A 27,634-nucleotide genomic window follows, 5' to 3' on the forward strand; every position below is an offset into this window, starting at 1 on the left:
TATTAACTTCACTGTAATCAGTGGTGTACTGCAGGGATTGATGCTGGGACCTTTGTTGTTTGTAATATTTATAAATGGCTTGGATGAACATGTAGGTGGTCTGATTGTTAAGTTTGCAGACAGCATGAACATTGGTGGAGTCCTAGGTAGTGAAGAAGGTTGTCTAAGGATACAGTGGGACATTGATCAGCTGGAAAATTGGGCAGAGCAGTGGCAGATAGAATTTAACCCAGACAAGTGTGAGGTAATGCATTTTGGGAAGTCAAATATTGGTAACTCATGTGGAGTAAAATGACAGGAACCTGAGGAGTGTTGACGTACATAGAAACCTTGCGATGCAAGTCCATAGTCCATTGAAAGTGGTGACACAGGTGGATAGGGTAGCGAAAAAGGCATTTGGTATGCTTATCTTCACAGACCAAAGCACTGAGTTGGGACGTCATGTCACAGGTGTACAAAACATTGGTTAGGCTGCATCTGGAGTACTCTATACAGATCTGGTTGCCACACTACAGGAAGGATGTGGTGGCAATAGAGAGAATGTAGAAGAGAATCACCAGGAGGTTTCCTGGAATGGAAGACTGTAGTTATAAGAAGAGATTGGATAGGCTTTGTTCTTACTGGAACATAGACTGAGGGGTGACCTTGCTGAGGTTTATTAATTTATGAGGAGCATAGATAGGATAGATGGTCAGAGTCTTTTTCCCAGGGCAGGGCAGTCTCGAACTAGAGGGCACAGGTTTAAAGAGAGGGGAGAAATTTAAGGAAAACATGAGGGGTAGGTTTTTCCACACAGAGGGTGGTGGTTTTCTGAAGCAAGTTGCCAGAAGAAGTGGTAGAGGCAGATACAATTACAGCTTCTAAGAGGCATTTGGACAGGTACTTATATCGGAAAGGCGTAGAGGGATACGGGATTAGAGTAGATAGACATCACACCTGGCATGGACAAAGTGGGCCCAAAAAGCCTGCTTCTGTGCTGTACGATTTTTAAAATTTTTTTTCAATTTTAAATTTTATGTACAGCGTGGTAACAGGCCCTTCCGGCCCAACGAGTCTGCGCTGCCCATTTTAAACTCCCAAATTAACCTACCTGTACGTCTTTAGAATGTGGGAGGAAACCGGAGCACCCGGAGGAAACCCACGCAGACATGGGAGAACGCACAAACTCCTTACAGACAGCGACGGGAATCGAACCCCGATCGCTGGCGCTGTAATGGCATTGCGCTATGAACATATCTGGCGATAAACCTACAGGATCAGGTGTAACACCAATTTTACACTTGGCCCAATGACTTAATGGAGATAAAAAAAGTGGATTATTTGATCTCATTACCCTTCCCCAAGGACAAATTAGATTAAAATTTCCCCAGACTTGTTACTAAAATAATAAAGAAGGTTAAATCAATTTGTCTGTTGAAGAACAAATTTAACCCTGAGAAGACATGCAATTAGAATCATCCAGAACAATCATTTGCCAGGGAACCATTCCCGTCTTGCAAGATGTCTTCAACCTGCTCCTCTGAGCAAGATGGAAAGGACACCCGTCATTGACTGTCAGGCTTTTTATTAACTATGCTGATCAAATGGTATTATTGAGGCCGAGCAACTATTTTAACCTACTTGTCATTCTAGCTGGCAGGAAAAGGGGTCAAAGGTAAAAAAGCCCATGTGTTCTCCAGAGGTTTGTTTAGACATCCATGCCTTTTTCCCACCGAGTCACTTCCTGGTGAATTACTGGTCCTCCAGCAGCTCACTGACCTGCTGACAGTTACAGGCAGCTTCAGGCTGAAACCTAACTGCACCCTTACAGATAAGGTCCTCCAGCTAATCCCTCTCATGCCTCAACGTTGTGAAAGTCTGACAGTTTGTTGCTTGCTTCAAAGTAAAATTGGCTGAACTGATTGATCCTTAAGGGTGATGGGATCCGTTAGGAGCCAAACAACACGGACCTTCATTCCATCAGGTACGTCATTGTTGGAATGTGGGTTGAATTCGTAACCATTTGGCTGTGAGGCATGGGAAAGTTTTCAGCCAAGGTTACGTTGTAATCTTTCAAACCCTTCTTCCTTCCAAAAATGGAAGATACATCTCAAAAATACTGCTTGGCAAGTCAGTTGTTTTAATTCTGGAAACTGGGCCAGATTGTGCTGGCATGTCCTGCTGGCTGCAGTTGCTGACTAAAGTACTACAAAGATGCCTGCAGACAACCTGCACTTTGGGGACAGCAATACTAACAGATAAATGGTTAGCTATGCAATCAAATATTTTAGTAGTGCCAGCTTTAGCCAAGTATAGGCATCATCTTCACTTACAAGCCAAGTGCCCATGAATAGATGCATTCTGTTCCCTTTCCTGATTAATATTGGCAGATGGTTTAGCTGCCAGTATCACCACACCAGTGCATTCCCAAAACTAGCAGTAAATCCATTGTAGGTTGCCCGACAGTACTTTATGAGATACCATGGCCACGTATTTAATCAGCTGCATTGTTAGCTATGCCTATCCATGAAGCCTTCAGGTCTTCTCTTGCGTTTGGTCTCAGGTAGCAAGGTATTCATCAAAGCACCAACACCTGCCAACCATGCTGCAGTGCTATTCCCTGCGGAGGTTACCTAGAGTAGGTAAATTTTTACATTGTTAAGCAGATTTTTCATCATGACAACCATCAGGCAAAAGGATTATAAGCCAGACAGCTCCATCATTATCCAGTCTTCCACAAATATTTTTTATCTTTAAAAAATTAAGTGAAGTTTGGGTTTCCAACAGATTTAGCAAACTGTCACTATTAAAATTTACTTCAACCGTTACTCACCAACCTTTCCCTCCCAGTTTTTAGTTGTTTTGACATCTTCATTGTTCAGTGGTATATCCACAGGAAAACAAGGATTTGGTTTACCACCGTCAGATTCAATACTAAATTTCCCACTAACTCCACTGTTCTTTATTTTTAAAAATCAGATTATTGCAAACGTGTTAAAAATATAGATAAGACACAATGACAGCTTACACACTGTGGAATTTGAGGACGTAAATACAGTTGGAACTAAACTCTCAAGATTAATTGAATATAATTTCAATTCATAATGTACCTCCTGAAAAACCTAATAAATGCCAATTTCCAGAAATGTATACTTAATTTTATTGCCAAAAGTACAAGCCCCCCCATCCTTCAGTGGACAATGGTTTGTTCCTTTGATGACATCATGGCTTTAACTGAAACTTGCTCTTACCTTTCAACACATTCCCTGTCCAATTAATAAGAGAAAGGAGGGAATGTACTTGGCAATAAAGTTAAACTGTAAATCTTCACTTTTGAAACCTGGGATTCAGTGAAAGAGAGATAAGCAGATAAACACACACATTTTAGAATTAAAATGGAAAACTTGAGCCTTCTGGCATGATCCTCTGGGTGAAGAAACCTGTCTGAATATTAACCTCCATTTTCTGTTAGTGTGGAGCAGTCAAAAAATTAGTATGACATGACTATGGATATCTTACCAAATGTATCCAATCCCTGAGGCAATTAATGCAATTTAGTTGTATTATTTAATTATTGTTTTACATTTAAAACACTTCATTATCATCGAGATCATTACAGAGACAATCTATGGGGTGTGTCAATTATCAACTTTCTCACCCCATTGCTTTTCTGAGGCAGGGCTGTTTTCCTCCTCACCTTTGACAACCTTTTAAATGGATGATCCTCAACTGAGAATATTTGACTGTGCAGAATTCAGTGACCTTTGGGAATATTAGGAGATTTCCACAAACTCTAAAGTTTCTGTAGCTCTGAGGTTTGAAAATATTTTCTCACATTGCATAAGAGATCTTATATGACTTCACACAAACACCCAGCATGTTAGTGGATTAGTTACATAACTGAAAAGGTGGCCAAGAACAAAACTTACATAATTAAGTCATGAGGTTTAATTCCAGGAAACAAGTGAATAATAATAAAAAAAAGGTCAGGGAACATCTGTGGAAAGAGAATGTTTCAGGTCTGGAACCGTTCATCAGAACATATACATGCTGGTAGATTGTGGGTTTTTGGATGCAACCAGTATACAGGTTCTAATGAAAAGTTTCAAAAGAGAAACATTAACTATTTCTCTTTCCACAAATGCTGCATGTGCCTGTTGAGCGTTTCCAGCATTTTCTGTTCTTGCTTCTGCACAAAACCTTTTGATAAATAAGTAGATGTTGATGTAGAACATGGTCCACCATTGATTTTAAATAAATAACTGAAGCACTGATTATGCAGAATGGCTTGAACTTTTGATACCACAGCTTCTTTTACAATAAACCTTTAACACAACTAACACTATACCGTACCTGTGCAAAATAAAGTTTGAGTTTGGTGCCATTGAAGTCCGATTCATGAAGTTCTATTCGTGCCTGTGCAGCTGCCTCACGATTGCTGAAATTTATCTGTACTCTCTGAAAACTTTGGAATAATTGGAATGTGGCATGTTCATCATAAACCCGGAAAAGGGCTTCAAATCGGTCCTGTTTAAGAAAATTGCATCACATGGTTATAATTTTGAAATGCAGAATATTAGTTATTACATGATGCAAGCAAGCCCTTGCCAAACTTCTTTTACAACTTGGCACTGTTATCCAAAAATCATTCATATAAACACTTCACATAACTGTTCTCCCATTAATATCTCAGCGGTCATTAAACAGAATACCACCTATATTACCCTGTTTGGTCTTCTTCATTCACACTCCTTTAAACTTGCAATAAACTCAAAAAAATTTATCTGCATTGTTTACACTGTGTGTAAAATCAACATCAATCATAGAAATCCATCTGGCTGCATGTATATGGAAAGAGCAGAGCTGGAAAGCAATGGCATTTTCCTTCTGAACCTCTGGACATTTCAATTGGTCCAACAGATCCAAACACAGACTAATATTTAGGAAAAGATATCTTGTTCATTATTTAAATAGTTTTGTTGCCAATTTTCCTCCTGTTCTTGTCCACGATGCATTTACCTCTCAAAAGTCCAATGTCCTCCTGCCAACAGCCATTTGTACTCTCTGCGAGCCTGACCTAAACCACAATCCTCTTTCCTGTGACCCAGTTTCTGCAGTTACTTCTGCTCTAGCCACTTCAATTGGGAAGTCTTGACCTTGGTTTTAAATACCCTCATTGTTTTTCCCCTCACGATCTTTTGTAGCTCCTCCAGCCAAGACCTCAATTGATTTATCACTGGGGGCTGTTCCCTTAATTGTTAAGATTAAACTCTGGAATTCCTCCCCTAATATATTCTCCATTAGCATAACTCCTTAAATCCTATTTCATTTGTTCCAATGTTTCCTTATTCACGAGGTGTCAAATTTTATTGGATAAAGCTCCGATGACTATCCAGGGCCCCTGCACTGTTAGAGGAGCTCTATAAATAAAAGGAGGTGTTGAGCTTAACTGATCCTTGTTTGGTTCTTTGCTCCAAGATCTTTTCAATACCACAAGTTAGTGGCCATTTTTTGAATAACTGAGCCAAAATGGGGTGTGTCCACAGTCATTTAATCATAAGATGAACCATAATCAAGGTCCAACTTTTTGACACTTAATATCTAACCTTTCAGATTGATCTTAGCTGCCATGTTGGGCTAATGAGTGTGACTACCCATTCATCAGTTTTGGAGAGATTTTCAGAATTAAGGTACTATCCACACATACAAACTTAACAGCTACTAAGGGCAAGGTGCTAGCTAAATTTACTAGCCTGAGTTTTGGTAGTGCTTTCACAACACTCCCGTGATGTCCTTCCTGGGAATGGGACAATTGACCCCTGACAACCACAACCATCTTCCTTTGTGCGGGGTATGACTCTAAACATGTCCCTTTAATGCTCGCTGACCAGTTTTACCATGGCATCTTGACATCACACTTGGTCAAATGCTGCCTTGATTTTAGGAGCAATCACTCTGACCTCACCTCTGGGATTCAGCTCTTTGGTCCATGGTTGGATGGGGTCTCGAGTGAGTAGTCCTGGCAAAATCTAAACCATGCATCGGCGAGTAGGTTATTGGTGAGTAAATGCCACCTGGTAGCATTATTGCCAACAGCCTCTGTCATCTTGTTGATTAATTTTAGACTGATTGGGCAGTAAGTAACTGGTTTGGATTTGTTCTGCTTTTTGTGAACAGATGTGGGCCATTTGCCAAATTGTCAGGTAGATGCCAATGTTGCTACTATAATGGAACAGTTTCACTCAAGGTCCACCTAATTCTGGAGTACACGTCTTCAGTGCTGGGATACTCATCGTGTCTCGTGGCCTTTGCTGTACCTGGTACTCTCAGCCATTTCTTTATATCACACAGAGTGAATCAAATTGGCTGGAGACTGGCTTCAGTGATGGTGGGGAATCTCAGGAGGAAGCTGCAAGGAATCATCCATTTGGCACTTCAACTTGAAATTGTAACTCTCTTTCTCTTTCCACAGGTGCTGCCAGACCTGCTGAGTATTTCCAGCATTTTTGTTTTAATTTCAAATTTGCAGCATCTACAGATCTTTGAATTTTAATTTCTGGATTACAGATAATTGAACTGCTCCCCACCAAAATAGCAAATGACTTAGAGAAGTGTTTCCTGTAATTGAAGTTTCCCATTGCATGATCCAGAATGTAAGAACATGAGGAAGTGATTTGATCCTTTCAGTCTGTTCCACCATTCAACAAAGCCATGGTTGATCTTCTACTTCAAACACCATTTTCCCACCCAAGCCCTAAATCCCTTCAGCCTTTTAATGTCCAGAAATCTATCCACCTCTCTTTTGAATGCAATCAATGATTGAGCCTCCACAGCCCTCTGGCATTGAGAATTCCAAAGATTCAGTAGTCTATCAGTGAAAAAATTTCTCCTCATTTCAGTCCTAAATGGTCCACCCCTCATTTTGCAACTATGATTCCAAGTTCTAGACTCCTTAGCTGGGGGAAGCATCCTCCCCCATTTACCCTGCTGACCCTTCTAAGAATTTTGTATGATTCAATGAGGTCACTTCTCATTCTTCTAAACTTTACAGAATAGAGCACATGTCTGCTCAATGTCTCCTCATATCATCACCCAGGAACCAGCCTGGAGAACCTCTGCTGCTTTCCTTCTGCACCAAGTACATCCTTTTTTTTAGGTAAGGAGACCAAAATTGTACACAATCCTCCAGGCTTAGTTTCACCAAGATCTTGGATAAGAGAAGTAAGATGTAATTTTGATCTATTTAACAACTTTATCATTACATAACTGACAGGTTATCGTTCCCCTTCCAACAATCCTCGTTTCAATCCATTAAGATCCTCTGGTATAAAGTTACAAGGAGAAACAACACAAAAGTTTTATATTTGTGTAGCAAACATTAGACTACATTAACAAATTTCCAGCAATTAAATATAATAGACAATGATGAGCACACAAAAGACAAAAGTAAAACTTCAGTGGAGGTACTGTGTGTTCAAGTCGAGTCAAGTGTGTTGTACCAAACTGTACATTACAGAAAGCTTTAAGAGGGTATAATCATACTTTCAGCAGAGTGCTTTGCAGCATGAGAAAATAGTAAACAAAAGACTCGATAATCTGAAGCACTTTTCATCAGACTTTTTGACACAACAGACACATTTAGGATTGGATGAAAAGATCTGTTTCTGCTTTGTAATCTCTAATTATTACTCAAAGGCACGATATAAATTTGTAAGGGAAGAGCAGGTCACATATTAGAGATAAACAAATTGACAATATGAGGAGAATATTCTGCTCACACACTGATCAATATGTGGAAGAGACAGAAAGGGAGAATGAACTTGTACTCATAAATTTATTCACAACTTCAAAAATCCAAACAGCTTCACAATTAATTAACTAATTTTGAAGTCCACTGCTAACATAGAAAATATGGCAATCAATTTATAAGAGAAATACCTGTTAACAATTATTTAGTGTGAGAAAAATATGGATCGTGACAGAGAATTCCACTGTTCTTTCACATTGAATAGAGCAGGTAGACAGGATCACTGCCAGCACCAAAAGTACATTAAACTTGTGATCCATGATGTGCTGGAGGAAGTTAAAGCAGGTTTTTTGCATTGGGATCCATTGGACTTATTTTCTTTCATGCATGAGGTCCTAGGCTTGGAAAACTCCTTGCCTCCACGCACTGTGCACTGCCATTGCAAAGCAGAGGTGCCCAGGCAGGTTGCGATTTGGGAGGGGGGTGGTACTTGAGAAAAGCCTGGGGAGCGCAGGAACATTAGGGAAGACTGGAGCTCCAGGTGGAGTTGGGCAGAGGTGGCAGAAAGTCGGGACCTCAGGAATTGGGTCAGGGCATCAAGGATTGGGGGTGGAATGTAGTCAGGCCAGGAAATGAAGGCAAGGACCCAAAGGGTATCTGTAGCAAGGATCCAGAAGTGGGAGTAAGGGGGAAGTGCCATTCTGAATGAGAACCTATCTACTTGTTGGAAGATACATGTGCCAGAGTCCACAGCCACAAATCGGGTCAGGCTGATCCCCCTTAACTAACAGGAAAGTAAGTCACACTGTACTGCAGATGCTGGAATCTGGGGCAAAAATCAAACTGCTGGAGGAACTCAGTGGGTTGAGCAGCATCTGTGTGGGGGGGGGCAGTGGGGGAAGGAATGGTTGACGTTTCGGGTCGAGGTGTCCTGATGCAGTACCTTTGCACGATATACAAAGACACTACACTCTGCCAAAGAATTACTAGCCCCTTACTTGAAATTCAGCACAGTTGTGTCACATCGGTGACACAGTGGCACAGCTAGTAGAGCTGCTGCCTCACAAGACCAGAGACCTGGGTTCAATCCTGACCATGGGTGCTGCCTTTGTGGATTGTGTATGTTCTCCCTGTGACTGTGTGCGTTTCCTCCGGGTGCTCTGGTTTTTTCTCACATCCCAAAGTTGTGTGGGTCAGTAGGTTAATTGACTACTGTAAATTGCCCCGTGTGTGTAGGTACTCAACTCACCAAGTTTTTCCAGCAATTTATTTTTTACTGCAGTTGCTCATTAGATGCCCTTTAAAGCACAACAAGGCAGGCCTCACAAGTGGTGACCAAGACCATATCACATGTCACTGGATGCTTCTGCACATGCTCTGGCTCCTCTATGTTTTGCCACATCAGATGGAAGAGGAAGCAGAAGTTGAGGACTTTGCTCTCCGCACACTGGCTAAGTCCCGAATTTTCAATAGCTTTCTATTTTCATTGAAATTGAACTGTGCAACACACAAAATTGTGGTGTTACACAATCCAATTTCTGGGCAGGAACATTACAAGGAAGGAATTTAGCCTCATTCCAAATGGATAAATTAGGGTGAGCTAAATGACTTTACAGATCCAGACTTATTTTGTGGTCTTGCACTCATGGTATTACGATCAGCTATCATACCCAGATAAGTTAAATTCAGCATGACTGAAATAAGGCCAGCTGCACAAAAATAGCCCGGCTCCCAAATAGAAATCCAAAAAAAAGGTAAAAGAAAGGATACCAAGGTGATGCATTTTGGAAGGTCAAATGCAAGAGAAAAGTATACAGTAAACGGTAGAACCCTTAAGGGCATTGACATCCAGAGGGATCTTGGGGTGCAATCCATAGCTCCCTGGAAGTAGCATCACAAGTAGATAGGGCTGTAAAGAAAGCGTATGCCATGCTTGCCTTCATTGGTTGGGGCACTGGGTATAAAAGTTGGGAAGTCATGTTGCAACTGTTTAAAACTTTGGTTAGGCCACATTTGGAGTAGTGTGTGCTGTTCTGGTTGCCACACTTTCGGAAGGAAGCAGAGGCTTGGAGAGGGTGCAAATGAGGTTCACCAGGATGTTGCCTGGATTAGGGAGTGTTAGCTATGAGGAGAGGTTGGACAAACTTGGATTGTTTTCTATGGTGCATTGGAGGCTGAGGGGTGACCTGATAGATGTATATAAAATTAAGAGAGCCATAGATAGAGTAAAAGGTCAGAGTCTTGTTTCCGGGGTAGAAATGTAAATACTGGGCATAAGTTTGAAAGTTTGCGAGGCTTTTTGTTTACACAGAGTGGTAGGTTCCTGGAATGCACTGCCAGCAGAGGTGATAGAAGCAAATATGATAGCCATGTTTAAGAGGCATTTAGACAGACACATGAACAGGCAGGGAATAGAGGGATACGGACCACGTGCAGGCAGATGGGGTTAGTTAAGGTTGGCATCATGGTTGGCGCAGACATTGTGGACCAAAGGGCTTGTTCCTATGCTGTACTGTTCTATGTTTAAGGATAAACAGTACTGTTGAAATGATGCTGACAGTACTTTAGTCTTTAAGGTAGCACTATGCAACTTTGCTTTGTAGGGAGGACCAGATTGACAATCTGAATTACTTCCAAGAGCACTCATACAATCACAGAATCCCAGAATTTTAGATGAATCCTTGACACTGTCATTCTGGCTGCACCCAATGTTAGACTCTCATAGAGAGCAGCAGTGAAGCACCAATTTCCTGCAGTTTCTGCCTACAAAGGGAAGCCTGCACACTTATCCTGTGCATCATTAGACCTAGTGCCTGATCAACAAATGCATTCATTTCAGTAGAGCGAAAAGGCTCTAAGGGAGATGTGCAAGTTTCTGGCATTTACATTTTTTTAATTACTGACTTAATTGAAGTGTATTTAATTTTGAAGTGGAGTTAATTGTTTTCTAGTGTTTAATTTTTTTACTATTTTAGGAAGTGTGTTAATAGCATGATTAAGTTTTAATAGATTTTTGAGTAGTTTATATGTGAAGGAATAGTCTCCGATAGTTGGTGCAGTGGAAGAAGTTGGGTGTGGCTTAACTGGCTATCACTGCTTCTCTGGGCTTGCATTCTTGGCAGGAAAGCCCCACACTGCTCGGAAACTTTGGGGACCACGTTGCCAATGCAGGTCAAGTGCAAGCAGTGTAGTAGTGGGTGAGGGCAGTTTGCCATTCACTGGACCAACCCGACAGTTGGATGTGGTCTATGTCCATGTCCTGTAGACCATTATTGTGAGGGAACTGGACATCAGAGAACTGGAGCATGGATCAACATCGGTCAGGGGCTGAGGTCACTAAAAGTGAGCCAAATCTTTATGGCTTTTACTCTAGAAGCAAGTAACATAACAAATTGTCTGCCATAGATTTGGTCAGAGCGATACAAAAATATGGTGCATAGTCTAGCCTAATAAACACAGATGACGGTGTGGTAGGGTACAACATGCTAAGGCGGCAGAGAATAGCTAAGAAAGTGCAAATTTATAATCAAACAGTTGGGAGGGAAGGCAGGTGAACCCATGAACTGGAAGAGCTAAAATACACTGGCTCAAAAATTAAGGCATTATCAGATCCAACATAAGTAATGCACTATTCCTGTGTGCCAGAGGGAGCGCAGCCTGTGATTCCTGTCATGGCAGCTTTCTCAGATGAGAAGACATTAAGCAGGTTGGGCCCACATTCTGTTGAATTTAGAAGAATGAGAGGTGATATCATTGAAACATACGTCATTCTTATGGGGCTCAACAGAGTAGATGTGCTGTTGATGTCTCCCTGGGCTGGGATATCTGGAGGTCAAGGTCACCAAATAAGGGATTGGTCATTCAGGATGAAATGAGAAGAAACTTCTTCACTCAGAGGCTAGTGAATCTTTGGAATTCTCTATCCAAGTGGGATATGGAGGCTCAGCCACTAAGTACGTTCAAGACAAAAGATAGATATTAAGGGATTCAAGGGATATGGGGTTCATGCAGGAAAGTGGTGGTGTGGTAAAATAAATAGCTGGTATCTTACTGAACAATAGAAGAGGCAAGAGGGGCCAAATGACTTACATATCCTGTTTGTAACCTGAACAGCTCACAAGTCAGAATTGCGGCCACAAACCGGGTTCTCAGGTGGCAGAAGATGCCCACAGCAGATGGCATCCTGCCGGTTACCCAACCGCTGGCTTTTATGTAGGGGCTGTACAGAAGTTGGGTGTTCGTAGGCTGGGGAGGACCTGCACTTCAGTTTTATATCTGACATCGTCTCAAGGAAACCAAAACAGACGGTCTCCAGGTTAAGTCGTTAATGTTAAGTGCTCAACTGCACATAAAATTTAAAGCTATTTCTCAGATGACTACAACCATAAATGCTTAACATTTTTATAAAATGGGATACAACAATGGCTTGGGTAAGTGGGCCAAGCATGCAATGTTTCAAATCAAATTAGAGAAGCCTTACTGGAAAATGCCAAAAATGCAAGTCAAGAAATACAATGATAGCCAGATAAGCCATGCCCACTGCATCCCCTGCCCCTGACCCCAACTGCATCAGCTGTCAGAGATTACACATTCACAACTAAATTGTTCAAATAAAAATAAAAAAAACAGGAAACTTGCAGGAGGTCAAAACTTTGAATCAGTGGAACAAAGAAGAAACTGGAACAAAGAGGTCAAAGACACAGTTGGGCAGCAGAGTCAGTGGGGGGGGGAGAGAGAGAGAGAGAGAGAGACACACACACACACACACACACACACACAGAGGCAACATTTCAGTTGGATGACCATCAGACCTTTCTTTGCCTTCCAAAGACCTGGATAATATTGAAGTTGTAAATGCTAAAATGAGGCAGAAACCTATCTGAATGTTGTACTTGATTCCGATTAAACCAGGTGGTTGTTAATAAAACAAAAAAACAATGGCCAATTCCTTTATACAGTGAATTAAGAATATTTTGGAAGAATGCATTAGGTACATTGGGAAACTGTATTGTCCCATGGTCATGTTCTGAGTTCAGATTTGGTCACGAGTGTGTAGGGAAAACTTTCAAACCAGCCAGGCAGACCAAAACCTAAAGCCCAAGTCCTGATGTCAATAAATTTGCCTAGTGGGAAAGTGGAAGAAACTCAGTCTCCACAACCATGAGAAAAGCAACTTCAGGAAACAAACAAAATATATAATAAATTAATCTAGAGAATTATTTCAATATATTCTAGTTTACCTAAAAAGATGAAGCAAGTTAAAATAGGTAAAAGGAGAATTACACCAGATATCAGGAACTGATTTCTTTAAAATCTGTGAAGAGCGGTCAACGCTGTAATTACCTTCTGGTTAGTATAGAGGACATAAAGGACTTACTCAAGAGACAATTAAATGATATCATGGGGAGCAATGTAATTTTCTTTGTCCTCAAACATGGTGTGAAATAACTCAATTGGCCTCTCTCACCAATTTTTTGAACTTGAAAAGATAGAACATTAAGCTCCTAAACCATGTGTAAACATAAAAGTATAACCACAAATACTAGGTACCCCTGCTCCAACCCTAGATGGAAATAGCAAATAAATTATCATGTGAAACAAAAAGGGAAAGATAGCTCTAATAGGAAACTTTGTTAAGAAGGAAAGTGCCTATGAGACACGGTAGTGTAGCAGTTAGCATAATGCTATTACAGCACCAGCGACCCGGGTTCAATTCCCGCTGCTGTCTGTAAGGAGTTTGTATGTTCTCCCCATGTCTGCGTGGGTTTCCTCCGGGTGCTCCGGTTTCCTCCCACATTCCAAAGAAGCACAGGTTAGGAAGCTGTGGGCACGCTATGTTGGCGCCAGAAGAGTGGCGACCCTTGCGGCTGCCCCTCAGCACATCCTCAGTAAAGCAAAACGATGCATTTCACTGTGTGTTTCAATGTACATGTGACTAATAAATAAATATCTTATCTTACTAATACCCATTTAAACACAATCTACAGTAAAACTCCAATAATCTAACACACTCAGGAATTGAGGTGCCGGACCTGGCAGATGTTTCAAACTATTGGATGTTATTCATATTGATACCCCAACACACATTTAATTCACTTTTTTTTCAATGTTACATAGTATTATAATAAATTTGCAGTGAACCCATTCAGCTTCAAGGGGAGGGAGGGAACCAGGGCCCCGGTGAGTTCCAAGGAGCCCAGGATAAGGCCCTCCATGATTTTAAAGGGAGCACAGGAGACAGGCCTCTGGTGAGTTTAAAGTGAGCGTAGGAAACATCAGCCAATGAGCCAGACGCAGAACCATCCCGAACAGGTGGATAGTTGAGTACCGGAGTTTTACTGTTTGCCTTGCCCAACTTCAGGGCAAATATATACCAAACACATTATTTAATAGGAAGCAAAATAATGTGAATGTGGGAAAATTTTAACAAACAAACAAATTGTTAGATATGCTCAACATTTCAGGTGCCATCTGTAGAGAATGGAATAAAGCCAACTTTAATGTTCACCAATACCGACAAAAGGCAACACTATATTAACTTTTCCTCTTCCCCCAGGTTTTGCCTGATCTCCGAGAGTGTCACCATTTTACATTTTGTTCTAAAATTCAGAAAGATGTTTTATTTTTAAACAAAAGTTTTGTTTGTCAAGTTGTCCAATTATATAGGTATCAGAGAAAAGTTGATTAATGTATATTGGGACCTAGATAAAATGGTTAGCCAGGAGCTAGATAATATTCTTATTTCCCCAAAGTGTTCAAGGGATCACGGGAAAAAGGTGTGGGTTTAGGAAGGTGCTGGTGTGACCTAGATAATAGACTAGTCAGGTAATTGGGCAAAAAGCCCTTGTCCTACATTTAGATTCTGAATATATCTCATTTCCACTCCCTTCACCCTTCTGTGATTTGTTGGCAACTCTACTATAACAGTATGGCAGAGATCAGAGGCACAGCATGTGGACTGAAAAGGTGAATTGCAAGCTACTGCTTCATGGCACAGCATGCTGGCATGTTAACCTGCAGCGTGCTGTGCTCTCTGCACTGGTACACCATCATCCGATCTCAAAGCACAAGCCTGCAATGCATCAATTCACCACAAACCAGCCGCATTTCACAGAAATATCTTTGGACGCAGAGAGTACTACTGCAATACATTGTTTCCCAGAGGTGGGGGAGGATGGTGTACCATACCAAATAGTTTACTACAGGAAGGACAAGAAATCTGTTGGCAGATGTCTGGAAGCACACTGTTCATCTGGCCTTCATTTGGGGAATAGCAGGTGGCATATGAAGATTATTTTCCTTCAAGTGAAACAAATGATTAAACAGGGTCACTGCTATCTGTGCTGCACAAACTGTGAAAATGTAAAAGCTGTATTGTCTTCCATTGAGAGTTGCTGTCATGCACTTAATGTTCAACAATGTACCAAAAAATAAATTCTGTTTGTGCACTGCTGTAAAATGATAGTATTACTAAAAATTGTCAGAATACCTCATTGTGATGTCATTGCAACTCCAATAATAGGAAGGTAATTGGCTAAAAACAGCTTATGGGTTCTGATTTCAACAAGATTGATAAACAACTGCGTAATGGTTAGGATGCGGTTTGCATTTGACCTTGACTCATTATTCAGTCAACTGCCAGTTTGGAAAGAGGACACACACGTATGTCCAAGGCAGGACAAGCAGTCTTGTAGTTGATATCGGCAGGGACCCACACATTTTGCACACTGCCCTTCACGTCACCTTGTTACTCTCTTGACAGTATAAAACAAAATCTAATTTATTAAACAGAATGATGCAGCTGAATTTAGATAGCCAATTCCGTTCAGTATTCGTTACTGCAAAAAATAGGTTTAGAAGAAAAAGCTAAGCAGATAAAAGTGACCTTATTACTGCCATTGATGTTCTACCTAACGTAGAAATGAAAGAGTCTTATTCGATGGGTTGTGATAGAGTTACTCTTTTGTAGTCAACATCAATTTCAACAGTCAATACTAAGATCTTAACGTTTACACTGACACAGAATTATACATCTAATCATACTCATAGGGGTTAATTGTTGTCTCATTCACACAATGATACCAGAGGATAGACTGTTCTTTAATAAAATGTTTTATCAAACAAAAGTTTATAAAGAGCATTGCAACATTTCTTTACTTTGTGCCTGATACCACACAGGCAGGCTGCTTCTCCTCAGAGACAAAGACTTTCTGGAATGGTCTAACATAAACTTTGTCACAATATAAATAAAGAGAGCAGTTGCTGATATGGTACAATCCTTAAAATGACATGCACCCCATATTGCATAGGACATACATTATTTACAAAAACATCAATTTTTTTCCTTCCAGTTTGCACCAGAAGACTTGTATTTTGAGGTCCACTTGCGATTAAGAAATGGAATTATGATTTGAGTTACTCATGCCTCAATACCACATAAAATTCTAAAAGTTCAAAAAAGCAGCATTAGTTAGAGGTTCATTTCTGTGCTATCACTAAGAAGACTGTAGCCCCACAAGCTGTAGGTAGGAAGTTTCAGGATTCAGACCCAGGAATAATGAAGAAAGAGTAATATATATTTTCAAGTCAGGATAATGTGCGACGGAGCAGTACTTGCAAGTGGGAATGTAAATACTATACCAAACACTGTTGCTATAAGAGCAGGTCAGAGCCTGGATATTCTGCAGTGAGTGACTCATCTCCTGACACCTCAATGCCTTTCCACCACCTACAAGGCACAAGTCAGGAATGAGAGGGAATATTCTCCACTTGCTTGGTTGAATGCAGCACCAACAACTCTCACAAAGCTCAACACCATCCAGAACAAAGCAGCCTGCTTGATCAGTACCCAATCCATCACCATAAACATTCATTCCCTCCACAATGAGAGTACAGTGGCTGTAGTGTGTACAATGTACAAGATGCACTGTGCTTATTCATCAAGGTTACTCTGGCAACACTTCCCAAAACTTAAAATCTCTACCAACATGAAGGTCAAGGGCTTTAGCTACATTGGAACACCATCGCCTGCAGATTCCCCTCAAAGGCACACACCAGCCTAACTTGGAAATAAATCGCTGTTCCTTCAATATTATTACATCTATATCGTGAAACTCCCGAGTGAACAGCACTGTGGAAGCACCTTCCCCAGAAGTGGTTCAAGAGGGCAGTTCACCACTACTTTCTCAAGGATAACCAGGGATGGGCAATTAATGATGGCTAGAACAGTGACACTGACATCCCAAAAAATGAACAAACAAAAAAAACTTACAACATAAATTCTAAACAAATTAAGCATGTAGCAGATTTTTAAATCCAAATTTAATTGTTTAAACCACAAACAAAAATCCATTTTTCTGAGACAGTTTAATATATCAAAAGAAAACTTTATAACGGTACAGGTTTCAATGTAAATTCCCCAAACTGAGAGTTAATGTCTATCAAAAGATGGTGAAAAGGTTGAGAATGAATGCTTCTTAACCCCCCCCCCACCCTGCCGAGAACCACTTTTTAAAAAAAGTACGATTAAGTAAAGTTTAAACCCATTGGCTCAGATTGCTCTTTGCCTTGCTGTAACCATAGGAAAGGGTGGGAAAATTCCAACCAAGCCTCTACTGTTGCCTTTCTAAAGCCAGATACAGTAGAAGGAAACAGAATATTCACTGAATAGGTGAGGTGGGTAATACTTACAATTAATAGAAATCACAGGGGTGAACCCATTCCCAATTGCTCCATAAGACAGGATGCCAATCCCACTTAAAGTGACAAAACTTAATACAATAATTGCATACAAACATATACTTTAATTCATATCAACACAATTCTGGTACTGAATTAAAAGGGTTAAAAATGAAGTTGTGCAATAAATTGCCTTGGAGTTTTGTAGAGTTAACTTGGCGTTAATTTTGCAGCTTGTGTAAAGCCCAAAGTGCTGTGTGGCTTGACAGAATTCCATCTCATTGATTTTACTCCAAAAATATGTGACACGTTTTGCATTAATACAAAATCAAGGTCATTTCATTTGAATGCAGTTGTGGCAATAAGATCCAAGAAAAATGAAAAAGCATTTCCATCAAAATATCCATTGAAAAATATTACAAAGAATTAGGATTACCTTTAATGTGAATTGAATTGTGCACCCAACAAATTACGATTTTTTTATTCCAATAGCCACAGGCAACAGCCACTTAAACCTACAATTTGAAGGAAACGTAAAGCTTATATAACTGAATTAATAGCATCACTGCCACAGCTGAGGTCATGGACTATATCCATTATTATCAATTCTGTTCCTCTATAAACAGGCTGTGTCATTGTTGTCATCTAGTTCTAAAGTTATGCCAATAATTCTCAGCATTACAACTAAGGAGTTACATGTGATGAGAGCACCTAAAAAAACCCAGAATGTCAAAACAGAGAAGTAATTTTTAGCATCATAGAGTCATCTAGGACAGAATGAGTCCATGTGGCCCAATGTGTCTGCCTCAGCTCTTTAAAAAAGGGCCTTCCAATTTGCTCCAATCCCCTGATCTTTCTATAAAGCCCTGCAAACATTTTACCTTTTTCTGAAAATATCTAATCTTTTTACCAGTGAATTTACTTTAACCCCACCCCCTTTCAACCAATGCAGTTTGAATCATGACACCATTCTCCTCACCTCCCTCTCTTTCTTTTTCCAATTACTTTAATTCCATGTCTTCTGCCAGTGGTAACAACTTTTCCATGTTTACTCATTCCAAATCACTGCTATTAAATTAATTCTTAACTTCCTCTGTGCTCTAAGCTGAAGAACCTAAAGAAGGAACATGACCTCTTGAGCATTCTTTGCCATACAGTCAGATGACGACTGAAATTCTACACCACGCTGCTTTCCGGCAATCCCTTCATCCTCCAGAAAATTACTGAACTCAGATTTGAGTATGGTCATTGACTGAGGATCCACAGCTTTCAAGGATGTCAAATTCCAACAGTTCACAAGCCTCAGCATTTATCCTCTCCAGCCTGCTAAGAAATTCATATTATTCAACAAGGAGATTGCTTCTCACTTCCAAATACAAGTCTCTTCTGTTATATAACCCCATAGACAGCAGGTATAATCTTAAGTAATGAGATTAAAACTACAGAACACCTGGTTTGTTCTTACTGAAGGCCTATATAATTACATTGTGAGATCATTATTCATATACTCCAACATCCCTGTAATAAGGACTAACCTACCATTTGCCTCCGTCTTGTTGTATTCGCATGTTTGCATACTGCAATTCATGAATGATACCCAAGTATCTCTATAACAGCATTTACTGGTCTCTCACCCTTCAAAAAATCATGCTTGTTTTTCCATTGTTCAATATCAACAAAAACTTGTATTTTTTTTTACAGGGCCTTTAACATAATGAAACATTCTATGAAATTTATCCAAAGTATTAAGAAAAAAAGTTGACATCCATTTTCCTGCTGGTTCAATTTGGAGTACAAAAGCAAGGAAGTTATGTTACAAAAGTCGTAGAGAGATGAAGGCCCTTCAGCCCACCATCCGTGCTGACCATCAACCACCCACTCACTCTTCCAGTGGAGGTAAGTGTTGGTGTCTGGAAGGTGCTATCTGTGTGAAGTCTTCATATTTTCTCCCTGTGATCTTGTTGGTTTCCTCTGGGTGATCTGGTTTCCTCCCATATCCTGAAGATGTGCTGGGAGGTTAATTGGCTACTGTAAATTGTCTTTTGGTGATGTTCTATCATAGAGCACAAAGTTTACATATGCCACAAGATAGAAATTCTTTGGAAAACTGAACCTGAAGTGCTACAGAGAACCCACGAAGCCCACAGTTTTACTATTGGGTCCTCCCTGTGTTTGGCCTGCTAATGCACAGAAGACCCCAGATATGCCCAGCAGCATCAACACACATGACTCACTGATAGCATGAGTGGTCCACTTGCATGATAATTTTGCACAATGTTAAGGAATCAAGTCCACGGTGACTGGTGCGGGGGACCGGCTTCACATTCAGCAGAAGATACACCCATTGTGGCGGCTCTCTCTGGTACCTCAGTTACCAACCCCCTCTGTGACTTCTAACCCCCCCAACCTAATTGCAACCCTGCATAACTCCCAAAAGCTAATCATGACTAAACCCACCCTTACCTGACCCTTAAAGCCCCAGCTTCCTCCAACCCATTATGGGCTTTCCTCTTTTATGCCTCTCTTCCCCACGACCCATCCATTTTCCCTCACGAGTTAATCGGCGATTTATAAACGGTTTAATGTGACTCTTTTAGGTGGGTGGGACGGTGGCACAGCTAGTAGAGTTGCTGCCTTGCAGCACCAGAGACTCAAGTTCAATCCCCACCTCAGGTGCTGCCTGTGTGCAGTCTGACCGTTCTCCCGGTGACAGCGTGGGTTTCCTCCAGGTGCTCCAGTTTCCTTCCATATCCCAAAGGCATGCAGATTGGTAGGTTAATTAGCCACTGTAAACTGATTAATGGATGTTTGATGGTCAGCCGGACTTAGCGGGCCGAAAGGCCTCTATCTCTTTAGGAGGCTATCAAATAACTTCCTTGCTTTTGTACTCTAAATCAGACCGGCTGGAAAATGGATGTTGAATTGGCGATGCTGTAATAACCTGTAGCTGTATGACTGTTGCAGGACGGCCTTAAAATTCATATTGCCATTGCAGAGTGATTTCAATCACCAACCTCGGGACTTGAGGGCAATAGAAATTTGCAGCGAGAAGGCCCTGCAGAATAAGATTTGCCGAGCTGCCATGCAGCACCTGTTTAACATCTTTTCAGTTGCTGAATGGTTTCTGGGATAGAGAGTTGCAGGAAGAGAATTTCAGTGCTGAGCTAACATTGTGATAAATCTCTGTGCATCTTCTCCAGGGCTTTTAAATCCTTCCCACAGTGTGGAGCCCACAACTGGACAGGTTTGTGCAGGTGAGGTACAAGCAATGATTCAGAAAAGTTTAGTTTAACTTCTTTCCTTGCTACCTGTAAGGAGGGGGAGGGAGTGTGTGTAACTCTTGGACACAGTTGAAAAACTAGCACTAACATAGATACCCACAGCTTTCAACACAGTGCAGCACATGCATGAAATTCATACTCCCACACCATAAAGATTTCAGTGACCAATCAGTACTAACTTGGTGCATCGCCACAGGGCACAATTTTAGTAAGTGACAAGCACCAGGCAGCTTATTTTCAACGGGAAAGCATCAGCCCAGGCAGTGGTTCACCTGAGGGTGAGGTCACTTGAGTTCCACGATAGAGGACACAGATGGGATTTTACATTACACCTGCCATTAAACTGAGGCAGCCTGCAGCAGAAGGCTGAGAAGTCACAATTAAGTGCTCGGTATACTGATAGGCTTATGCCTCCAGCGTCCAGGAGCATGGGCAAAGTCCAGGGTCTGCCTCAGATGGTATTGGTATATTATTGTCACTTGTACCAAGGTACAGTGAAAAGCTTGTCCTAGAAACCGATCGTACAGGTCAATTCATTACACAGTGCAGTTACATTGAGTCAGTACAGCTTGGAGCCCATCCTTCCCAGTGTGGCTGTCTCAGTCAGTGCACTTTCCAACCCCGCTATGTCACAGCTTCCAGTGCAGAAAGAGAAGTACCTCACTGCCTGGGTGCAGGAGTAGAGGTTCAGACTGCTGCCATTTTACCTCCTAATACCAGTGCTAATTGGGCTGTCTGTCTTCCAACAGATCACTGTACCCTTGAGGAGTGGGAGTGTTTCCATGGAGTATGAATCTTCAGTCTTCACTTTGGATGTCAGACAATGTGACCACTCCATTGGCCTTGCTGTCAGCCAACCCAGAATGGTGTTGCTGATGTTAGAAAAGTGCAGTCTGGATCCAGGTTTCTTCAATCCAGAGATTTTCAAGGCACCAACATAATCCGGACCAAAATCAGTTTACCAAATTCTATTCTAGTTCAGCATATAAGATACCCTTATTAGTCACATGTACATGGAAACACACCGTGAAATGCATCTTTTGCGTAGAGTGTTCTGGGGGCAGCCCAGCCCGCAAGTGTTGCCACACTTCTGGTGCCAACACAGCATGCCCACAACTTCCTAACCCACGTCTTTGGAACGTGGGAGGAAACTGGAGCACCCGGAGGAAACACATGCAGATATGGGGAGAATGTACAAACCCCTGCACTCTAGCTAAAATCTTAATTATATGTACTAATAATGGACCTTGAAGGGCTTATGAACGTACTGGTGCTAGAATATTGGCAAGTGTTTTTAGAGAAACAATGAATATTCCAGACTGTGAAACACAGTAACAAGTATCCCCATTTATAAAACACTTTTAACACTGCATTAATGTCCTGAGGCACTTTACAGGAGCAGCTGACACCAACAAAAATTATGCCAAGCTGTTTTCTTCTACTAATTCATATTTCAGTTTGTGCGCAGTGCTGGCAAGTCCAGCCTTTATTGCCCATCCCTATTTTCCCTAGGGAAGTGGTGGTGAGTCACCAGACTGTTTCAGGCCTTCTGGTGAAGGTACTCCCACTGCTGTCAGGAAGGGAATTCCAGGATTTAGACACAGAAATATATTGTAGGTCCTCCTTTTCCACCAAGTCGGGATGGTGCGAGACTTGCAGGATAACCTGCAGGTGGTGGTTTTGTCAGGGGACTTAAATCCTTGTCCATCTTAACAGTAGAGGTCATGGGTTTGAATGGTGCTGTTGGAGTGGCCTGTAGAAGATGGAACACACTGCAACCAATGTGCACCCATGGTGGAAGGAATGAATGTAGTGGGTGGTGACTGGGACATCATTCAAGCAGCCTGCTTTGTCCTGGATAGTGTCAGGCTCCTTGAGTGCTGTGGAACTGCACCCACCCAGGCAAATGGAGAGCACTTCATCACATAGATGGTGGAAAGTCTTTGAAGTGTCAGGAGGTTAGTTACTCACTGATGGATAGACCAGCTTCTGACCTGCTCCCATAGAGAGAATATACAAGTGGTTGGTCCAGTTGAGTTTCTGGTCAATGGTGATCCCCAGCATGGTAATGGAAGGCCACTCAGTGATGGTAATGCCATTGAATATCAAGCACATATGGTTGGACTTTCTTTTGTTGGAAGTGGTCATTACCTGGCACTTTGTGATGCAAATGTTAACTGCCATTTATTAGCCTATACCTGAATGCTGTCCAGGTCTTAGTGTACACAGGTACAAACAGTGTACACTTCATTTGCTGAGGAAATGCAAATGGAATTGAACATTGCACAATCATCAGTATACAGCCCTATTTAAATTGGATAGAAGGATGCTTGCTAAAGGAGGAGCTGAAAGTGTTGGGCCCAGGATACAGCCCTGAGAAACTCCTGCTGTGATGTCCTGGGGCTGGGGTGATTGGCCTCCGAAAACCACAACCATCTTCCAAAGAGTGAGATATGGCTCCAACCACTGGAGTGTTTTCCCCATTAAGCACACTGACCTCCTTTACCAGGGTTCCTCAGTGCCACCCTCTGTTAAGTGCCACCTTGATATTAAGGGCAATCACTCACCTCACTACTGGAATTCAGCTATTTATTTCAAGTTTGGACTTGTGATAAGGTCTGGAGCCAAGTGGACCCGGTGAAGCGCCAAATGCTGGAAAGCACTGTTGATGGTACCTTCCAACACTTAGCTGATGATTGAGAGTAGACTGATTGAGTGGGAATTAGCTGGATTGGATTTGTCCTGCTTTTTATGAACATTGTTGGTTGTTGTCAGTGTTGTAATAAGACTGGAGCAGCTTGGCTGAAGGTACAGCTGGTATTAGTGTGCAAAACTTCAATACTACCTCCAGCTGGGACGTTTAATAGTCCCACTGACTCAATCTCCATAAGGAGATTAGAGCACAGGGTCAAAAGGTTTGTCAGAGGTAGGTTTTTCAGAGCATCTTGGAGGAGGAAAGAATGGGAGAGATAGAGAAGTTTTGGAAGAGGAATTCCAGAGCTCAGTACCACGGCAGCTGATATTGCAGCTGTTAGTGGTGGAATGATTAAATTTGAGATTGCTCAAACACCAGAGGTGGGGCTCAGATATCCTGCTTATAATAATGAAGACTAAACGAGAGAGGTGCAAGGCCACAGAGGGTGTAAAAACTAAGATGGGAATTTTAAAATTAAAATGTTACTTGCCAACAGAGATAGGAAGCACATGGATGATGAGTGAAGGAAAGTTGGTGGGAGCTTGGGTGGGGCAGAACATTTTGGACGACCCCAATTTACAAAGAGCAACGTAGGGGATGACAGCCAGGATTTTATTGGAATAGTTAAGTCTAGACGTAACAAAGGCATGTTTGAGGGCTTCAGCAGTTGAGGTACAACTGAAGCAGCAGCTGGTCGAGCTGCTGTCTGACAGCATCAGAAATCCTGACCTAGGATACTGTCTGTGTGGAGTTTGCACACTCTCCTCTTTCCTCCAGGTGCTCCCATTTCCTCCCACATTTTAAAGATGTGCGGGTTAATAGTTGGCCACTGCAAAATTGTCCCCGGTGTGGTAGAATCAAGGGGGAGTTGATGAAAAGATCTGGAGAATAAAAGTGGGATTAGTGTAGGAATAGTGTAAATGGGTGGTTGATGGTCAGTGTGGACTCAGTGGGCTGAAGGGCCTGTTTCTGTGCTGAATCTCTCTATGACTCTATGAGGTGGGTAATGCTGCAAGCCTGCCTTATGTAATGGCACAGAAATGAAGTTCAAGATTCCATAGGGTCAAATATGACACAAAGTTTGCCAACAGTCTGGCTCAGTTTCAGTTTGCTTTCATCAGAGGAGTGGGATTGGTGGTTGGTTAGTAGAGATTTTGACAATATCCAAACACAATGGCTTTAGTCTTCCAAATATCTGGCTTGAGAAAGTTTTTTTCCATTTACTAATGCACTTTAAAAAAAGCAGTCTTTCAAATTAGAGGTAGTTGAGGTGTTAAGAAAGGGACTGGTGAGGTAGAGCTGGATGTCAACAATGTATACATATGAACAAATGCCCCGTTTATGCAAGATATTACAAAGGGGTAGTTTATAGATGAGAAGTAGGAGGGAGCTATGAATTGATGCTTAGATGACAACATAACTATAATGGGAAAAGGAAGAGAATCCATTGCTGATGATTCTTTGGTTATGACTAGATAGATAAGACGGCTGAGGAGCTGGATGACAGTAAAAAGGGAATGGGGAATGTTCAATCATGTCCAAAGCTGCAAACAGTTGAGAAAGGCAAGGAAGGTTAGGTATCTTTTTACAATTGCATTGGATGTTGTTAGTAACTCTGATCAAAACACATTAGATTTGTTGGCAAACCTGACTGGAGGATTCAAAACAAAGAATGCCAGTAAAATGGGCATAAATTCAGAATGCCACAATGCATTCGAGAACATTGAAGAGGAATGAAAGGTTGGAGATGAGGCCTTGGTTTACAAGGACAATGGGGTCAAGGGTTGGTTTTTGAAGACCAATGATGAACTTAGATTTGAAGGAAAGGAAGGTGGTACCCGAGGAGGGAAAAGGGTTAACAAGATCAGCTAACCTGCAGGCCAGGAAGACAAGTTTAATCATCAGTAGTTTTGTAAGGGAGGAAGGGGTGGTCCCATGGATGTTGAGTTTTTAGAAGACATAAGGTGAAATAGGAGAGAAATGACAAATGTAGAGTTTGGGACTTGGGGAGGTAGACAACACGAGATGCTTGGCTGTGTGGGCTGGGGGAGATAGCAGCGGCCGTACTGACAGTCTCATTCTTGGTGAGAAACATCCATGAGCTCCTCTCATTAGAGTTGAGGGTGGATGTTTCAGGAAAGAGGGATTTAAGTCAGTTTCCACTGCAGAAAACAATGGCAACAACCTGCAGGCACACTAAACATTCAGACCGCAGGGCTTTGGTATTGTACCCACTCTCTACCAGAGGGAGGATATCACATGGGTGTGAGGGTAATCACTAAACAAATTGGTAAGTTTGTATCCCCAAGTTGCTGTGCAGACCCATTGCTTTTGTTTCAGCTGTAATGCCATCGTATCATACAGCATAGAAACAGGCTCTTTGTTCCACCATGTCCATGATGACCATCAAGTACTCATCTATTCTAGTCCCGTTTACCAGCACTTGGATCTTTGATGCCTTAGTGCTCAACTAGTTACTTGTTAAATGTTGAGAGAATACCTACCTCCGCCACCCACTCAGGCCGCAGGTTTTATGCTGTGGGTGCACAATGGAGACACAAGAGACTGCAGACGCTGGAATCTGGAGCAAAAAACAATCTGCCTGAGGAACGCAGTGGGTCGAGCAGCATCTGTGGGAGGAAAGGAATTGCCACGTTTCGGTTCAAAAGCCTGCATCAGGACGTCGGCAATTCCTTCTGTCCCACAGACGCTGCTCGACCCACTCAGTTCTTCTGGCAGATTGTTTGTTGCTTTGTGCTGAGGGGGTCCTGCCTGATAGGCTTGAGAAAGGAGTACCTGTACTACATGGTGTACTTTTTATAGAATTCCTTGTGGGCTTGAAGCAGAAGCTCCCTCCTGAGTACCTTGAGGAAGCCTCTGGCCTCCCTCTGCCAATTGAAGCAGCTCTCCAGTCCTGGCTACGCCCGGCAGCTTTCCCCGACCCCCCAGCAAGCAGATGTACAACCTCCTCCCAAAGAGAGGTTCAACTTCTTAGTCTGTGCGAAGAGCCTTGTTCAACAAATACTAAAAAGACCCAAATGATTAGACACATCTGTTACAAATGCCTGCCCATTTGGTATGTGGATCATTACTCTACCAGTCAATTTAATTATTAGCCAGTCCTGATTTTAGTTATTATATCAGTGATACCCAAAAGTTTACCTAGACCGAAAGAGATCAAATTATTTTAAACTGACTAATTTCAGCTAATCTGGTGTCACCCATTCAGTCCAGAATCCCCATAAAGCTGAGGTATAAAAGGGTTAAGAAATACAGCCAGCCATAAAGATGATTGTTAAACTATCCGATGACATTGGTATGCCCACGGCTATAAAGTCCATTTATTGATGAAGGTCACTGTTCATCAATCCCTGTGAATGGTTTCAAACTTGATGAAGGTCATTTATCATTAATTGCTGACAGGGTTATAAAGCTAACATGTTCTAGCCATATTATAGTGCCTAAATTAATTTAAGTTTCCATTTGTGTGTGAAACCAGAACTAAGGGACATAAATATAAGATGGTCATTAATAATTCTAATAGGAGATTTAGGAGCAACATCTTCACTAGAGACTGTTTGGAATAAGGAACTCACTCCCACAGAGCATAATGGAGTTAAAGACTTTGGGTTGATTTAAGAGGAAGCTAAGTCAGCAGATGATGTAGACAGTAGAAATTGCAGATATGTTTTGATCTAAGGAGGCTAGGAGGAAGCTCTAGTGAATAAGGAACTGGATCGAATCAGCTAAATATGGGATATGTGATAAACTTACATTAACAAAAAAGGTTACTTTCAAACAAAATCTGCAATATACTGTATATGGTGAAGGAATTTCAAATCACTGAAAGAACATCAGACTTAAGCCATACAGGCTATTTGCAGTTTACCATGAGAGAGATCAATTTAAAGCAAAGCATCAACCATAAGTAATTTTTTTTGCACACAATGATGCATAGCTATAGCATCAAATTAGAAACACCAAAATATCATGTACCTTCAACAATGCTGAGATAGGAACTTCACACAATATTACCTCCAACCAGAGGGTAAAGTGATTAACCATTGGTCCATGCCAATTACTCATTAAGACTGGTTGGAAAACAACCAATGCTGAATACGAATAGAAAATAAGCTGTGCACTATACATCTGCAGGAAGATGGCAACCTGTGTTATTAGCTGGTGATCGTTTTAAATAGCTTTTATGGAGGTCCTCCATTTAGCTGAATAAGCATAGTTAGATGATTATGCTCA

The 27,634-nt window shown here is 41.5% G+C and overlaps 1 protein-coding gene across 3 annotated transcripts in view; it reads right to left on the reverse strand.

Annotated features, from left to right (window-relative positions):
• LOC127581625 (calcipressin-2-like) overlaps window positions 1-27,634 on the reverse strand; it is a 90,290-nt gene that overhangs the window by 21,732 nt on the left and 40,924 nt on the right. For all 3 annotated transcript variants that reach the window (XM_052036152.1, XM_052036154.1, XM_052036155.1), the window contains one exon: window positions 4,333-4,506. In XM_052036152.1, the coding sequence (XP_051892112.1) occupies window positions 4,333-4,506 (174 nt within the window). The remainder of the gene's footprint in view (window positions 1-4,332; window positions 4,507-27,634) is intronic.

This window comes from Pristis pectinata, chromosome 22 (genome assembly GCF_009764475.1).
Source record: "Pristis pectinata isolate sPriPec2 chromosome 22, sPriPec2.1.pri, whole genome shotgun sequence".
NCBI classification, from domain to species: Eukaryota; Metazoa; Chordata; class Chondrichthyes; order Rhinopristiformes; family Pristidae; genus Pristis; species Pristis pectinata.